Raw genomic sequence first — 19,544 nt, 5'->3', positions numbered from 1 at the left:
CACCCTTCCTGGAAGTATTTAAAAGACGTGTAGATGAGGCGCTTAGGGAGATGGTTTAGTGGGCATGGTGGTGTTGGGTCGACGGTTGGACTCAATCTTAGGGGTCTTTTCCAACCTTAATGATTCTATGATTCTACTGGTTCTCATAACATTAATGTCTTCTGAATTGTTCAGGTATGTGTATAAATGTTTGTACTAACGACATTAAACTTTCTGCATAAAACTAAGCATTATATAGAAAATTAGGTTTCTAATCAAAAGGACAATGGTTGAGATTTGATTTAGAGGGTTGGGGCAGTGGGGTGAAAGAAGAGAGGGAGAAGGTAGGTGGAAGAAAGGTTGAGAGAAAAGCAAAAAATGTCTAAATAGCAAAACCATTTTCTGGAACTCAGGAACTCCTTTTTCGCTAGTCTGAATAACAGAGACAAAGTCCAGACAGATTTGGCTGCAAAGAGTGCAAGCTAAAAGCTTTAAGATTTATAAAACATTAAAAGCACTGTCCTTGAAAATGTTATTTTTCTGTAAGACTAAATCCATTTATGATGATAGTTTTGATTTAATAAGCTTTTTTTAATCTTAATAAGCTTTCTTTAATCTCACTGCTCTGTAAGTTCAGTTTAAATTAAGTTTACTCTAACAATTCATAACTGTCTATAATTTTCAGTCAAGTACAATATAAGTATTTTGATATGTTTTTTAATGTTTAATACAATAAAATCAAGGTAAATATGTATGGCTTATTGAGATACACTGTACATTGTTAAAGTTTTAGGATCATTTCTGAAGCTTTCATAAAAAAATTTTATTGTCTAATCATTGAACAGTTATATGACTACAAAGATAAGTTTAGGAAAAAGTAGAATTTTATTCTCGGTTTTAGTTGAGAATTAAAAATCTACTGACAATACGATTTTTCAGATTTTTGTAAAGCAGAAACCTAATATAATGTTTAAAAGGTACATAACTATTTTGCCAAATGCACTGTAAATGTCTTTATGGTAGTACTTATAACCTGAAGTTTTATTAATATGAAACAGTTCAAGTCTGAAAAGGTGACGAGAGACGAGCACATTAGCTGTAGATTCTGGGTGCAAGACTCAATTAGGTACTAATTAAAGGGATTCTATTGAGTTCTGAAGTGATAGTTATGGTCTTCACTCCAAAATTATACACTTTATGCACAGTATGTCAACAGCTTGACTTACATATTCACCATATGTCTCCTGCGCTGGAGGTGGTGGAAGGGGCCGGTAGCCTGCCGGTGGAGGTACTCCTCTTGCTCTGGGTGCTAGAAGTCCACGGCTGCGACTGACTGGTCCTCTACTGGGAGGCACTCCTCTGGGTGCTGGTGCCCCTCTTGGTACTCCTGCTGGTGGTGGAGGCACTCCTCCACGGCCCCTGTGAATATATGGATCACTTACCATTAAATACCACACCCTTGGCCTCCCTTTCAACAGCTCCCTCCCCCACATCATGACAATTTTGCTTTGCCACAGCCAGAAAAAAGTCTAAAAGGTTTATAGTCTGTCATTTTTCTGTATGCTTTAATCCAATTACACACATTATGCAATAAATACAAACTAGACGTGATTCAGTGATGAACTTCTCACTACCTTGAACCATTCTCACGTACACAGACACACCCAAACCAGTTTGCTGGAATCAGTCAACTTCACTAGAATTTGACTTATAGTATGTGAAATCACAATCATAGAATACCATGTTAATTTGAAGCTGTCAAGCTATATCGTACTCAAACCCTGCACAGAGGAATCGGTTGCAACTCCCTTCTGATCCTGTGTAAGCTTCTAAATGCAATCCAAAGATCACACTGCACGAAAGAGACTGAGTTGGAAAAATTACATTTTCTTCTGATTCTAAAGAAGAGATTTCCAGCTGTTGCAGGAAACATTCAGACATGTAATAAATGTGCAGGGTGATTATAGGATGTAACCTGATGTTCTATATGTATTTAAGAACAATAAGTAACAGTATATTTGTTTTTAAAGTTCTGAAAGAATGATAAGCATTAACTTGCATTCCATTACTTAGGACACTTAATATATGGATGAAAAATCTGAGACCTAAACCAGACCAATTTTCAAAAATCTTTGACCCATTTAGAGGTGGCGTTCCCCCCCGCCTCCCTATAGTAAAGGGAGAGGTTTAGAGATACAATCTGTAAGAAATTTGCATCACATATCCTCTTTCAAACAGTATGTCTAAAATATTGCTAATAGACATCTCCTCTTTAAAGGAGATCACTTCACCCCATGGACTATAATTGAGTTTAAATGGCTGCTTTGTAGGCATGTAGACTTGTTCCAAGGAAGTCACACCCTTATTGTATGCTGTAACAGATACACAGAAGAAAACAAACAAGCACAAGCTCTACACTACCTTTCTGCCTATCAAGCCATCATCTAACTCATCTCAAGAGTAGTAATTGAGTGAAAATACTCTGTCCTGATTTCAGTAGAAATTTTCAACTTAAACAATATTATAAAGTAAGATCCAGATTTGGCCTTAAGATTTCCTATCCTATTTCAAATAAGTCATATAATTTCTCATTGGTAAACTTATCAGAAAAAATATAATCATTTTACCACAAATAATTAGTATTTGAAAAACTGCATCACTAAATGAAGAATGCAAAAATGTAAATACTTGATACAGTCAGGATAGATTTTATTAATTACTAATCTAATTACTGATCAAAACACAGTCACAAAGTATTTTAAACAAGCCTAGAGAGTAAGCGATTTAAAACTGTGCTTATTACTTGGTTTTGGCTAATCTGTAGAATGCCTCCTCAGGACAGGGTACCAGCTGCTTATTTGACTTCATGGTAGTGGGGGCAGGGGTGAGCAGTGAAGTTCCCAGACACAGCCTGCTGAAGTAATATAAAGAAATAGCAAATGTGACACTTTCCAAGTGAAGCCAAAGAAAGGGAAATGAACCTATTGGCATAGACAATAGTCAATACCAAGTAAAAAAAGTCAGTAAAAAGACTCAAGAATCACTAGCCATAATCTTCATGGCATCCTTCAGACAGGGTGCAAGTGAAAGCAGCAGGAAGTGGGACATGCTGAAAAACATGGAAAAACATTTGAGGGAGGGGGAAAAAAAGTACAGTTTTTAGAGCCAGCATAGATTTATTCTTGAAGAGTAATTAGAACACCAAATCCACATGATGAGAAGGTCTTTTCTGCATTTCAAAAAACAGTTAATAGGATTGGAGTGGTGATGGGTGGGAAACCGTATTTCTCCTATATTAGGAGACCATTTACATGCTTTTTTTTTTTTAAGAGTTACTGTAGGAAGAACAATCTGAGATGTGTAGTTCTGTATTACACCACTCAGATGGTTACTGCACCAGGCTGGAGGAGACTAGAAAGGTGCACAGATAGGAAACTCAGTAGCAGGAAGAGTTCAGTTACCACCATGCAGATTTGAGTCGTATCAGGGTATGATGCTAAGAGCAAGTTTTTAGAAACTGTAAATTGTTATTTCATTAAAAAGTTATCAGGGAACTAAAGTAGTTTGATTGACATGAACAATGAACAGAAACTGACTTAAAATATTGAGGAACCACTTGAATAGGAACCTTTCCATACCTTTGCAAGAACAACAGATCAGTTCTGGTATTGCTTAATTTGAAAAAGGGCAGCTATATAAATTGTGTTTAAAAAAAGATTTAAAAGAGTAAAATGTATATACATAATATGGGAAGACATTTAGAGAAATCCCATGGGAAGTCAGAGCAAATACACAACAATTGTCAAAAAAGAAAAACCTTCAGAAAGGGCAAAAGGAGCTCAGTAAAGCTAGAACAGCAGAGTAAGGACAGGTATTAAAAGAGGTATCACCTGAAAAGCTGAACCGATCTCTAACCTCAAAGGACAAATGCTAATAAAACAAGTGTGAAATACTCAGAAAAGCAGGTCAGAGATAATATAAAGAGTTCATAGAAAGCCTAAAAAAAAAAAAAAGTCCTTCAAACATCCTGGAATCAGGAAACCTGCCAGAGTGAGGCCAAATCACCAGTGAAGAACAGTAAGATACATATATATGTATGGATACATTATGTTTGTTGCTACACAATCAAGACAGACTAGACAAGGTTCTCATGGTAGAGCCTTTCCTTATGGGGAATGCATTGGATGGTGCCGCCAACTGTCTTAGACAAATTACAGAACAAAAGGAGCAAACAAAAGTAATTGCACTATCTTTCTATAAACAACAGGGGTTCAGATGCCTAGCTCTTTAATCTGTAGCTGAATCCCAACTTGAATGTTAAGGAAAGGAACATAGCAAAAAAAATTCAAAGCAACAAACTATAGAGGGGAACACTTGCAAGTTAATACACACAGACATATATAAATGTATATATCCGAACAACATACAAAGTAATAGGTTCTGTGCTTTCACTCCATAAGATTGGCCCAGTGGTGAGGATGGTAAAAAACAAATACAATTTTAGAAAATATAAGAGAACACAAAACTTTATTACCCAACTGTATATATTCACAGTTCTGTTTCCTAATTTGGAAAGAACATAAAAGAACTGGAAGTGCATCAGAAACTATGTCAAAGATGACCAACAGTATAGAACAGCTTACATATAAGGAACAATTAAGTAGATTAAGGCACTTCATACTACAAATGATAACTGAGGTTTATATGATAGAATCCAATAGAAATATCAAAGGAATGGAGAAGGGTGAGGGGTGACCTCATCACAGTCTACAACTTCCTCAAGGGGGGCAGCAGAGCAGGAGGTGCTGATCTCTCTCTGGTGACCAGTGATAGGACACAAGGAAATGGAATGAAGCTGCATCAGAGCAAGTTCAGGTTGGACATTAGGAAAAGGTTCCTCACTGAGAGGGTGGTCGGTCACTGGAACAGGCTCCTCAGGGAAGTTGTCAGGCACCAAGCCTGTCAGAGTTCAAGGAGCATCTGGATGACACCCTTAGTCATATGGTTTAGTTTTAGGTAGTCCTGCGAGGAGCAGGGAGTTGAACTCAATAAGCCTTATGGGTCCCATCAAACTTGAGATATTCTAAGGTACATAAGGAATTATTCAGCAGTCATTGCCAATGTAAGAAACAGGAGATATCAACATGTAGGGATAGAATATTAAACCAGATTGCCTGAGCCACTATGACTGCTCCTACGAAATGCGATCACTGAATGACAGAATGGTTGAGGTTTGAAGGGATTGCTGGAGGTCATCTGATCCAACCTCCTGCTCAAGCAGGGCCACCTAGAACCAGTTGCCCAGGACCATGTCCAGGTGGCTTTTGAATGCCTCCAAGGATGGAGGCTCCACAATCTTTCTGGGCAATGTGTGCCAGTGTCCTGTCACCAGGCACCACCAAAAAGAGCCTTCTCCAGGCCGAACAGTCCCAGCTCTCAGGCTTTCCTCACAGGAGAGATGCTCCATACCCTTCATCTTTGTGGCCCTTCACTGAACTCCTGCAGTACACGCCCATATCCTTCTTGTACTGGGGAGCCCAGAAACAGATACAGCACTCCAGCTGTGGTCTCACCAATGATGAGTAGAGGGGAAGGATCACCTCCCTCAGCCTGCAAGCAACACTAATGCAGCCCAGGTACCTTTAGCCTTCTTTGCAGCAAGTGCACATTCCTGGCTCATGTTCAACTTGGTGTCCACCCAGGTCCTTTTCTGTCAAGCTGTTTTCCAGCTGGGTGGCCTCCAGCATATATTGGTGCACAGGGTTGTTCTTCCCCAGGTGCAGGACTGCACTTCCCCTTGTTGAGCTTCATGGGGTTCTTATCAGGCCATTCTTCAGCCTGTTGAGGTCCCTCTGGATGGCAGCATCACCCTCTGCCGTATCATCCACTACTCCCAGTTCAGTGCCACCTGCAAACTTGCTGAGGGTACACTCTGCCCTATCATCCAGATCATTAATGAAGTTAAACAGGACTGGACCCAGTATTGACCCCTGGGGTACACTGCTTGTTACTGGCCTCCAGCTGGACTTTGTACCACTGATCACCACCCTCTGGGCCTAGCCATTCAGCCAAATTTCAATCCACCTGTCTCCTCATCCAGCCCATACATCAACAGTTTCTCTATGAGGATCTTATGGGAGACAGCCTTCCTGAAGTCACAGCAGACAATATCCACTGCTTTCCCCTCACCTACTAGGCCAGTCACTTCATCATAGAATGCTATCATGTTGATCAAGCATGACTTCTGCTTTGTGAATCCATGTTTGCTACTCCTGATGTTGTTTTTTATGTGCCTAGAAATGGTTAGTTGCTCCATCACATTCCCAGGGATCAAGGTGAGGCTGACCAGCCTAGGGTTCACCAGGTCCTCCTTGCCATTTTTGAAGGTAGAAGCAACATTTACTTTCCTCCAGTCCTCAGGCACCTCTCCTAGCCTCCACAATTGTTCAAAGATTGAGAGTGGCTTCACAATGACATCCGCCAGCTCCCTCAGCACTCATGGGTGCATCCCATCAGAGCCCATGGACTTATGTATGTCCAGGAAACTGGACATATTGAGCTATTCTCTAACCTGATCCTCTTCCACCAAGGGTATGCTTTCCCCTTCATCTTTGAGTCCTTGGATTTCAGAAGGCTCCTCTTCCTAGTAAAGACTGAGCTCAAAAAGTCATTAGGTACCTTAGTCTTTTCCATGCCCTGTGTCACCAGGGCCCCTGCTCCATTCAGCAGTAGGCCCACATTTTCCCTAGTCCTTCTATTGCTACTTAAGTATTCACAGAAGCACTTCTTGACTTTGACATCCCTCACCACATCACTGACGACTCCTGTAAGTCATCTCTACTCATGTCTACACAGCAGATATGTCTATCCATTAGGGGCAGAAAGGATGGCCCTAGGGCAGTTTAGTCCCCACACATCTCTTACAATTCTCATCTTCCATCTATACTTTAGCTAATCCTTTCACAGCTCTCAATTCTGATCCATCTTGCCTAGTCTTGTTTTCCATTTCACCCCTTCATAATTTACATATTTCTCCAGGTGTTTAAGGTTGAAGTGGTTTTATTTTACTTTTTAAGTAAAAGCTTCACATAGTTGAATGTAACCCACTACCATTAAGTTTAGCGAATGTGCTAATAGTCTTATCTCTTCCCTTTATACCCTGGACATTTAGTGGTATGCAAATATATACAGCATATTAAAAAGCACTCCCAGTGCATATATAATGACATTTCAGCTAGATTTCCTACAGAGTTTCTCCACACATTCCATGCTGTATTTACCATTTCTGATCCAATGACTTTTTTCCTTTTGGAATCTTGTTCTTTCACTTTCATGGGCTTTCCCTCTCGTAATCAGGTACTTTTGAGGGGTATCCATCTGCTTCTCAGCTCTTTGAAGAAACTGCAGAGGGTCTTTTCTCTACCCTTTTTCTTCTACAACTGTCTCACCTATAAATTCAAAAACCTTGGTGCATCTGCTAACATTTAGATTCATTTTTCTACTTATTTCATCCAAATCAAGACATCTCAGCTCTGTTCTATCACATTCACAGAGATATCTTACCATCAGATCAAATTCATCATGGCTCCTAGTCCCTCCAAGTCTTTCCCTGCTTGCTTCTTTGATCAGGGACATCATTCTGCAGACCAAATTTCAGCTGCCATCACCAACTCTCCTTGTCTTTGCACATAGTCTACAGACTATGTTTTTTTTCCTTTATAAAAACACCTAAAATAGCCTCTATTTTCAAATTACATGAAAAATAATTTGGCATGGAGATTTCAGGTGACATCAAAACTTTAGGACAATGAAGGGCTCCTCTTCCAAAAAAAGATTCTTTCATGTTAATTGAGGGTTTAGAAAAGTCGATTTGGAAACTTTCTGGAGCAGTGGTTAGATACAAAATTCCCATTTATTTGAATTAAAATTATGGCACATTTGTTCAAATAACTATGAAACAGTCTTGATCCACAACTTTGGTTCAAGTACATAATTCATGGTTTCACTACAAGCAGCACAACTACTGGAAAGAACTTTTCTTTTTGATAAAAACAGTGCTATATTAACCCTCAATCAGAATGCTTCTGAATCTGAAATTTGATCAGTCTCCCAATACATTTCCTTGCCTGTTAACCCTCTGAATTCTTCCACTATTTCTTTGTTACAGAAGAAAGAGATCTTTGTTTTGACTTCTATAGGCCACAAAGCATTACCCCCAAACCTTGAAAATTTTATGTTACTATGATTCATTTGTCAGCCCATGTCAGCCTTCACTACCTGCTTATATTCTGAAATACAAGAAGGGTCTTTTTGCCTTTATTCTCCCTCCTCACTACTATTGCTGCCATCTCATTCCCTTTCAGAAGTCTTTTGAATGTCCCCTTTACCCCAGTGCCCGTAAGAACATCTTTTACAGTATTGAGACTGCCAATATATCCAGGTTAATAGTGTACACAAATGGGCACTGAACCCTCTACATATCTGTCTTCAAACTTTTTGTATACTTTGATTGTGTAAGTACTTTGAAACAGAATTCATGTGACTTATTTTCAGGACATGTGAAATAAAAAGGTCCTTGCCTGTGATCCCTCAGATTTATGATACTGCAAATGCACAAGTACTGAAGCATCACGGGATACACTAGTGTTTGGTTTTCTTTTTGCTACATTTGTAATAAAAACTCTACTCTTCTGAATCTTACATCAGTATGCTATCCAGAATCTCAGATTTCCTTGGATGAGGGAAACCCTGCTCCTTAAACACCTATTAACTATTTTACACTAAACAGACTGTGGTAGTTAGATAGACAGTACTTAAACATACTCAGTAAATCCTATCTTCTAGCCAGGTGCTATTATCATCACCTCCAGACAGGCTTTAAAAACAAAGTGATCATCTATGTACTTGAGACCACTGAGTCCTGCTCTCAAAGAAACATTTTACTGCCCTAAAACAGATTACTACAGCTATGTGAGAAAATCTGGAATACTTCTCCATTTCATCTTTATCAGTTTGGTTTTGATTTTCCTGAGTTTATTAATCTGGCAGTGATGAATCCAGTGAATGAGATTAACCTTTCCCCATTAAATGCACAGGTAATTTAGGTGGTTAAATTAAGAATAATTTTACTCCCATAGGTATGTAATTAACTTGTAGGCTCTGCAGTAAAAGGGTCCTTTTCAATTTGGGTACCACAGACTAGAGATTAAATAAAGCAAATCCCAGTAACTCATTTACTATCTTTTGTTTTCACTACACTGAACAGTGTACCAGAATAGTGGGGAGAAACAAGATGATTTAACTCATGTTACAGCATCCTTTGAAGATAATGTCATGAAAACTGAATCTTTCCCCCGTAACAGTTTCATTTATGAAGGGCTCCTCTTCCAAAATCAGATTCTTTCATGTTAATTGAGGGTTTAGAAAAGTCGATTTGGAAACTTTCTGGAGCAGTGGTTAGATACAAAATTCCCATTTATTTGAATTAAAATTATGGCACATTTGTTCAAATAACTATGAAACAGTCTTGATCCACAACTTTGGTTCAAGTACATAATTCATGGTTTCACTACAAGCAGCACAACTACTGGAAAGAACTTTTCTTTTTGATAAAAACAGTGCTATATTAACCCTCAATCAGAATGCTTCTGAATCTGAAATTTGATCAGTCTCCCAATACATTTCCTTGCCTGTTAACCCTCTGAATTCTTCCACTATTTCTTTGTTACAGAAGAAAGAGATCTTTGTTTTGACTTCTATAGGCCACAAAGCATTACCCCCAAACCTTGAAAATTTTATGTTACTATGATTCATTTGTCAGCCCATGTCAGCCTTCACTACCTGCTTATATTCTGAAATATAAGAAGGGTCTTTTTGCCTTTATTCTCCCTCCTCACTACTATTGCTGCCATCTCATTCCCTTTCAGAAGTCTTTTGAATGTCCCCTTTACCCCAGTGCCCGTAAGAACATCTTTTACAGTATTGAGACTGCCAATATATCCAGGTTAATAGTGTACACAAATGGGCACTGAACCCTCTACATATCTGTCTTCAAACTTTTTGTATACTTTGATTGTGTAAGTACTTTGAAACAGAATTCATGTGACTTATTTTCAGGACATGTGAAATAAAAAGGTCCTTGCCTGTGATCCCTCAGATTTATGATACTGCAAATGCACAAGTACTGAAGCATCACGGGATACACTAGTGTTTGGTTTTCTTTTTGCTACATTTGTAATAAAAACTCTACTCTTCTGAATCTTACATCAGTATGCTATCCAGAATCTCAGATTTCCTTGGATGAGGGAAACCCTGCTCCTTAAACACCTATTAACTATTTTACACTAAACAGACTGTGGTAGTTAGATAGACAGTACTTAAATATACTCAGTAAATCCTATCTTCTAGCCAGGTGCTATTATCATCACCTCCAGACAGGCTTTAAAAACAAAGTGATCATCTATGTACTTGAGACCACTGAGTCCTGCTCTCAAAGAAACATTTTACTGCCCTAAAACAGATTACTACAGCTATGTGAGAAAATCTGGAATACTTCTCCATTTCATCTTTATCAGTTTGGTTTTGATTTTCCTGAGTTTATTAATCTGGCAGTGATGAATCCAGTGAATGAGATTAACCTTTCCCCATTAAATGCACAGGTAATTTAGGTGGTTAAATTAAGAATAATTTTACTCCCATAGGTATGTAATTAACTTGTAGGCTCTGCAGTAAAAGGGTCCTTTTCAATTTGGGTACCACAGACTAGAGATTAAATAAAGCAAATCCCAGTAACTCATTTACTATCTTTTGTTTTCACTACACTGAACAGTGTACCAGAATAGTGGGGAGAAATAAGATGATTTAACTCATGTTACAGCATCCTTTGAAGATAATGTCATGAAAACTGAATCTTTCCCCCGTAACAGTTTCATTTATACTTGCAAGGTAGTCTGAGAGAAAAAAATTAGTAAAGTGAAGCACTGAATTTCTATAAAATTATCATAAATACATTAGAGAATGGGAGAACAGGCCTTTCACAAGAGCATTAGAATGTGCTAGTGTGATTTGTAAATGCAGTATAGTAATTACAGAAGTTAATTTTGATGTACAAAAAACTGAAAAGTGTACTTCACAGTGCACAGTTAAAATATTACTGAAGTACTGCACTTTGTAATTGATTAATCACACTGTATGAATAGTTTAATGTGTGGAAAAACATTCTAAAGAAAATCGAGTACCACTCAGAACCACATTATACTATGTTGGACCCAGAACATTTGTTCACAGGTACTAATCTAATCCTTGATTGCCACTAAAATAGTATTTTACCAATTCATACAAGTTAAACACATCCATAGAAAACTCCTTAACACTTCCTCTTTGGCCTTTATTAGCAGTAATTTGACATATCTACTATATAGTAGTCCCATAGTGTTTCTAGCAAACTAAATTATCGCCCTTGACCATAGCAGGCATAGTGTCTAGCTGATACTCCCATCCAGCTTCCCTAAGCAATAGGTATACTTTCTTATCTTTTCATTTATCACTTTCTTCTCTCTAGTATTATACTGATTTTTATTTTAAGTTTCTCCTTTCACCGCATGACTGAATTAGTAAAATTACTCTGATTATGAAATCACAACTGGAGTCAGTTTACAGCTTTCCTTCACTTTGTTTTAGTGAAAGAACAAAAATTGAGTTTATGTGATAAGAAGCTCCCTTTCAATATCTCCCCTCCAGAAGGGGAAGTAAATGCAAGAATAGTTTTAAAATAAAAATGCTTGAAATTTAGGACCAGTTCCCTAACACTATTATTCAATGAGGAAACACTTGGACTTAATTTTAGCATTCATAGTTCCATGATTTATCTGCAGGGTTTTATACTGTTCCATAAATGGATCTAACAAATTTTGTTACCAGATGTTGATATATTATCTTCATTTGAGCATAGCCAACTACAGTCAATGTTCCTCAAACAGTAAATATTTTTGTTCAGGTTTTACATTAGACATCTGAAAGACAGACCTGTTATTTTAAAATGTCAGCACCAAAATACTGAACACTGATATCCAGATACCACTCACAGAGCTAGGATTCCTGCTTTTTCATCTTTTTTTTTTAAATGAGTCACCACTGAAGTTAACACTCATGCAAGTTTTGTTTCACATTTTTATTTGAAAACAGTAATACATACGTTCATGTTTCAATTTTGTGAAAAATGGGAGATTTATCACAAGACTAAAGAAACAGAACACCCTGAACATAATACCTGCCTTTGTCCTGGATCCTGAACTGGCTGTGCCAAATATTTTTTTGTGCTACAGAATCTTTTGCAGTACACTACCTACATGTTCTCAACAAAAAGATATTCTTCAAAAAAGAAACCAGTTGATTCCAGACATATGACAGGAATGACTTAAGTTTGATCTGGTGACTAACAAAGAACAACTGGAAGATGTGAACACATACATTATAGCAGTGATCCACATCACCTCACATTACTTCTGACAGCAAATTCTAACCTACAACTTCTGTAACAGGTTTATTTGTCCCCAGATAGAGTGACAGTCATTCAACCATTAGGATCCCAGCCATGCATACACTGAAATGCGAACAAAAAGAATAAATGGGAAAAGTAAAAAAACCCCAGTCTCATGCAAACATAAACCAGAATTTTGCCATTTCTTTAATTAGACTATTCCTACATGTTGGCTTTATGAGAAATTATATTTTCCTCTCCTCATCTTTGTGAAACCAAAATATCTGTTTTCAAATACAATTCCTCTCAATCTGGGCAGTGAACCCAACCAGCTCTCCCTCTATTGTGGCCCTGGGGGGGGGGCTGCTTACGAGAAAGCTAGAGAGAGACTTTTTACCAGGGCCTGTACTCACAGGGGCAATGATTTTAAACTGAAAGAAGATAGATTTAGGTTGGACATTAGGAAGAAATTCTTTACAATGTGGGTGGTGAGACACTGGAACAGGTTGCCCAGAGAAGCTGTGGATGCCCCATCCCTGGAAGTGTTCAAGGTCAGACTGGTCAGGGCTTTGAGCAACCTGATCTAGGGGAGTATGTCCCTTCCCATGGCAGGGGGGTTGGACTAGATGATCTTTAAAAGATGCCTTCCAACCCAAACCATTCTATGATTCTAACAGTGATTTCTAGCTATAAGTAACATGAGTTAGTTCCCCCCACACCCCAAGGTAGCAAGGAAGATTTATCCATATTCTTAGACTTATTATCGTCCTCTAGAATTTCACTTTTCCAATATATCTTAGTTTGAGTCAGAATTGATTCTTAATTCTTATTTTTATTTATTCTTAAAATAGGAATGTGAAGTTTTAGAGAGGAAATGCTACTTTATTTACAAAATGTCCTTAGAGATGGACATTAACATGTATGTTAACACGTTTATTTGCAGTCTTTAGTTAATCAGAAGTCTCAATTCACAATTCAGTAGTATTATCATTTATATTGCACTGATTCAGGATGGAAATTCAAATGCATTAGAAACACTGATTCCAAGAGGTACATCTAGCTACTCACTATAACAGCATCACATTAAGCATCGTGGATTCTCTAAGCTTGCTAGCTCAATAAGTTAAAAAGTAACTAGTATGATCCTTCATTTTATATAGTCACCTCCAAAAAAAACATTTAAGAACAATGCCAGTTTACAATAAAAACAAAGGAACGAAAACCAGACTTTCACCAGGGAAAGATTCTCCTCTCCCTTCTCTTGTTGCACAGAAGAGGCAGGTACTACCTAAAGAGGTTAAATGCTCAGCATAAATGTCACAGAAAATAGAATTGTTGTAATTACATCTGAAGGTCATCTTTAACAGTATTAGAACGAAGGAAAAATGAAAGTGGGGGCAAGAGGGCAGAAGGAAGCAGCTATGCGCCCAAGATCAATGATAAGAAAAGCATATTCTTAAAGGTAAAGCTCAAAACACAACCCTTCTACAGTAAATCCCATCCACTCACCCCCAAAATCTTACTTGGCTCTAGAGTCATAAAAAATTCAGTCAAGAATATCTGGAACAAGCTAGAAATAGCAGAATAAAAAAGTTACCAAACCACAACCATCAGGAAATTACTTACCATATACAGGAATACCTATGCACAAGCTAGAATTTTGTATGCAAGCACAAATGTATTGTTTTCTACAAAGTAAAACTTTGGTATGGAGCTAAACATACACATAACAAGTCTTCTTAAAAGAAGGCACTTGATAAGATGCATTATCTCCAGTGTCAACATGTCTGATAAGGAGTAAAAAAGGCATAAATTAGTACTTTGGTTTTTTTAAGTGAAACTATTCAGGAATAAAGGCTTAAAAAATGGGAACTTAAACATACTTAGTTATTGCATCCTCACAGGATGTTTCATGTATCAGGGTTGATATCTTACAAATATTCTACAGACTATAAAGCGAGGTTAGGATTGAGGTTTTAGACTTCATTTTACAAGTCTTCTCCAGCCTTGCTTCAACCTCTCCTGGATCTCAGGGATGCTTGCTATTAAAACTGTTTTAACACTAAGACAAAGCCTTTAACAAAGCCTTCCTTTGACAAAAGTATTACTCACTGAAATCAATTTGTGCTAAAAAAGCATCAGAGCATTGCAACTGAGTTTGAGATCTTTAACTCAATGGCTGTAGTATCTCAGTAGCAATGGTATTAAATTTCACTCAAGAAATCTTTATGCCAACAGAGCACTTCAGTTTGAAGGGAAGAAGTCTTGGAGTTTAAGACAAGCCTTGAAGTAAGGACAAGTCAAACAAGCCAACAACCTTTCAGTTTTCTTTAGAACATATATAAAAAGGAGATAAATACAATTTTTAGCTGTCATCTGCGAATCAAATGCTAATAACATTTAAGTTTACCCTGAAGACATTTCAGTAGTTGTAAGCCAATAGGATGAACTACAAAGGATTTTGTGAGCTACCTAATAGTATGTATGTGTTGTATAAAATGCAGGTTTGAAAAACTAATTTACCAAAATCCAGAGGATGGAATGAGTGATGTTAGAAATTCAGAACTATGAAAAGTTAATTTTGCATGCATGTGCTAGATACTAGTAGTGGAAATTAGGTATCAAACTTTAGTGATAAGATCAGACCAAACAATACCTAACTTATGTATCAAACTCTAGCTTAAGGACATATGAAAAATGAAGACGACATGAAATAGAACTGTGAGTGTCTCCGTACTGAGCATCTGTAGCAGAGCTGTTACAGGCATCTATGGGAAAGAATTAACAAAAAAACAATCTCCAAAAATCAAATGAGATCTAATTTGCAAGCACTTTTGTATGGCTGATTACAGTGCTAAAGAAGTGAACCTTGGTATATAATTACCACTACTCTAACATTAAAATCAAGAAAAGCAGCAGAATAGATATATTACACAATATAAGAACAAAAATTTGTTGATTTAGAGTAATACTGTAAAAAAGGAATATGTATATTCCACAAGTTAGAGAAATCGCTCTGAAATTCATGTATCAGTCAAAGACAGATTTACCAGTTTTTCAAAGCCCTGAGCTCCACAGGGCCAATACACAGACCCTACATGCACCTAAGGAGCAAGTGGAAGTTAGAAGCCAAGCAGGTACTCACACAGTAAGACTGAACACCTTGTATGATGTACACTGTTTCTTAACATAGGTATCATTCAAGTTTCATAAGACAAATTTCAGCACCATTGTCAATTCAGTCTAAACTTCAATGAATCAAGATTATTTCCCTTATCTTTTGCTCATATTTTGGGAGTCCATCATGAATTTTACTGTTGTACTCTGGGGGGGGTTGTGTTTGAAGGGAGAAACTTAATATGTACATTCAAATAAAATTCCACTGCAGCTGAGATACTTACCTGGCCAAAGCAGGAACTGGTACTCCTCTTGCTCGAATAGATGGTTTTCCACGAACTACTGGAACTTCTGCATTTTCTGAACCACCATTTAAATATGTTAATTCTTGAAGCTGTGCCTGTCTGATTTCATCATTGTAGTCCTAAAACAGGGGGGCAGAGTGAGAAAAAAACCAAACTGTTCAACCACCAAGTTAGTATCAGCAAACACTGATCCTGAAAGTTTCCTCTTAAAAACTTGAGCATCCCACTGAAAAAGTTTAATATGCAGAATACTATAGGCATATTTTATTCAGTCAAAAATTTCTAAAAGAGTTCTACATATTAATTACAATTTTTGCTCAGGAATGGTTCTCTTTCCCATTGCATATTACCTCCCCACAGCATTACCACTTAAAAATGCCAATGTTAAAATGCTGTAGAGGGAGGGAAACAACAAAAAAAAAATCAAGGTCCCATATTCTGAGCTGAGATCTGGTTTGTAGTTCCAGCTGTAGAATGATAGTGTTAAAAGCAGGAAAAAACCCTTTGCCTGGTGTTGCAAAGCAGTAAAGAAAAAATACACTATTGAGAACAGCCCCTCACGAAGAAGGAATAGATTATATAGACATCTACACTTCTAAAATCAGGAGTTAAAAAAGACTAAACAAGGAAATGAATTCAATACACACATGCACTATTATCTAATAAAAAGCTCCAAAAATTTCAATTCTAGAATATGCAACAGTAAACAAGCTGAAGACACGCGACTTGTTTCTTATTGTGCACAAATCCTCTCTCAAGGTCTACTGAAAAGAAAGCTGAAGTTATTTACAGGGAATTAATATGGTACTTCTAAAATACACAAGAGTTTTCAAGGACCTTAAGCCAACCTCCAAAACCAGCACATCACACAGGAATAAAAAAGATACAGCAATGAACTCGAGCTATACATATTTTCCTATCATTTTTCCTCCACTTAAAGTGAGCCAAAGAATGCATCTGTAAAAGTGAATCAGAAAAATAAATATTTTACTCAACATGTATACATACAAAGTATCAAAATATTAATAGGTCCTCTAACAAGAATGAAGTGGTATTTCTGATGTAACAGCTCTTATCTTCTGCAAATCCTCCCATTTCAAAGAAGGAAGGTTTGTTCAAATATTGCCCATTTCACAATTCAATTTTAAAACAAAGGATCTGCATCTCTTATTGGAATCTGAGTTTATTACATTTATGCACGAGGCAGGTACCAAAAGACTGTCAGGTAGCCTTGCATCAGACAACTCTGAAACATAACTCTGCATTGAAAGGAGGTTAAAACTTCTATGAATTCAAAGATCTCAATTATCCTTGAAACATTCTGCTTCCCCTAGGCTTCCACAAACAGAAATAAGGAAGTTTTCCTTTACATGCCATTTCTGAAGATAGTGTTTAAAAAGAAAGTGGCACTATAAAGGCATTTTGTCCAAACTGTCTTGAATAGGCTCTGAAATTTAACTCACAACTGCCCATCTGAGATCATCCTCTATTTAGCAGCAGAAATCAACCAGCAAACAAGATGAACAGAAAAGTCTGGAAGACTGAATCAGCTGTTTCAAACTGTAACTGAAGCTTTTGAGAAACAGATTTCATTATAAAACAGCTTGGATCCAATACACAGCCAAACCATCATAGGGAATAGAATAGAAACAGGCAATTGAACACTATTCTGGCCAACTACTGTACAGAAACCCACTTTATATTTGTGCTTTGTTGCTGGACCAGAACTGTCTACAAATGCAAAATTCTATGCAAGGTATGTATAGAACAAAACTTCACTCTTCAAACAAAATGCTCATGAATTGTTAAAACTGTACCACAAACACAATACTTAGGTCTGAGTTCTGACAGCATATATCATAGGTGCCCTTTACAACTTCTCCACAAGACATCCTCCTCAGAATTGGGCTCCTAGAAAAATACCTTTGATCATCATTTGATATTAGTATTATTTAATTTCTTAGAGACACGCTTAGGTTGCCACTGTACATGTTGGGTCCTTTTTCTTCCTAATGATTTCTCATTTTCCTGCAGCATACTACTAGACATACCAGCAGCCTTAGTCATAGACAAGGACTCCCCTGCACAAAGGCACAGAACAGAAAATATGGTCCTTATCACATATGCCAGAGGCAGCAGGAGGATACAGAATGAAGGAGCAGTAAGGAAGCCATGATAAGCAGCGGTGTTAATCCATTAGACTCTGAAATGGATTCTTCAATTAGAAGTAACAGATTGTCAATTTATGAATACCCACTGCTGGAAAACAGCATACTTCAAGTTAATTGAGGAGACAATCTCTTCCTCACCTGGAACACAAGATGGACATGGAAACCCTTCAGACTGCACTCCTCCCCTGTACAGTTTAGGCAGAGGCAACACTTGAATTTCAGTCAAATGCTGCGATTAATTTCAAGCAAACAGATGTACTCATTCTGTGAATACTGCCCATCCTGACTGACTACAGTCTTCTCTGAAGATGTAATCATTCCTACAGAAGAAAACATCCTCCATCAAGATACATGCAAGAGATTTGCTCCCTACATGGAATTACTCACATGACCCAACTAAGCAACATTCTTTTAGATGTTATCTGCGATTTTCACCCAGCCCTGATCAACAAGCCAGCAGCAGCTCTCCTTGGGATCATCTGTAACTTAAGACCTTATTCCAATTTATCAAACTATTAGTAAAAACATTTTTTATTTAATGTTAGGACAGATCCCTGCAAAACCCTATGCAGATCTTTATCCTGGCACAGTGAGCAATAGTTACCAGGTTTCTAACCACCTTTATACACACACCCCTTAGTTACTTGCCAGCTTGCTTAAAGAAAAGTGTGTGAGTTTCCAAAGCCCACCAGCTCTTCCAAATGCCATTAAATACTATTTCATCACCACACCTTACAAACTGAACATGCAGGAGACAAGGCAGACTGCAGGAAAAGCTTGTAAATCCTGCTCACATTGTAAATTGACTACTACAGATTGTTTTCTCAAAGATATTTCTATACTTTGATTTAAAGACAAAGAAAACAAGTAACTCAGGTAACAAACAGCAAAGCTTAGTTAATGCCATAGCTGTCAAAAGAATACTGCCACTACTCAAAAATTAAGCAGAACAAACTAAGAAAAGTCCTATTGGCAAAAACTGCAGTAATCATGGTATAATACAGGACCCAGGAGAAGGTATGGGTGGAAGTACCTGGCTTTGTCCTAACTGACAGAAGTAATTCTGGGATAAGTATCAAGCACAACACCCACCAATCTAGCAGTCGAACAGACTGCTGACCAGAGGGTCTGGCCAGAGCAAAGGGACTGGCTAATTTAAAGGAGGACAAAATAATATACTTGAAGTCAGAAGCCACAATTCTACCTGCAGAAGACAAGTGAGTCAAGGCGATATGATAAGCATAGCCAAAAACTAGAGTCAGAAGTTTTCACGTCTTGGTTTGAGTTATACCAATAGCTGAAAGGAAAGCACACCACTGCAGCTGCTTGAGGCTGAACTTCAATGCAACGGTGCTTGTTCAGGGATCTGAAAAGATCTGAGAAGAGAGGCTAAGGCATTTTTGCTGTAGTCAGCTACTACAAGGATATTTTGGATCCAACATTCTAGCACCAATTGTGATTTTATACTCAGGCCTGATGTGAAAACTGAACAAT

General features: G+C 37.6%; 1 protein-coding gene across 1 annotated transcript in view; it reads right to left on the bottom strand.

Moving 5' to 3' along the window:
• The window catches only part of KHDRBS3 (KH RNA binding domain containing, signal transduction associated 3), a 71,013-nt gene that overhangs the window by 29,956 nt on the left and 21,513 nt on the right, over positions 1-19,544 (bottom strand). The window contains exons 4-5 of the mRNA XM_019473779.1: positions 15,859-15,998; positions 1,206-1,398 (exon numbers count right to left, since the gene is read on the bottom strand). Coding sequence (XP_019329324.1) covers positions 1,206-1,398; positions 15,859-15,998 — 333 coding nt within the window. The remainder of the gene's footprint in view (positions 1-1,205; positions 1,399-15,858; positions 15,999-19,544) is intronic.

The sequence above is a fragment of the Aptenodytes forsteri genome, unplaced genomic scaffold (genome assembly GCF_000699145.1).
Source record: "Aptenodytes forsteri isolate BGI_AS27 unplaced genomic scaffold, ASM69914v1 Scaffold140, whole genome shotgun sequence".
Lineage (NCBI taxonomy): Eukaryota > Metazoa > Chordata > Aves > Sphenisciformes > Spheniscidae > Aptenodytes > Aptenodytes forsteri.
The sequence above is the reverse complement of the archived record's forward strand: the minus strand, read 5'-3'. Positions and strand labels throughout refer to the sequence as shown.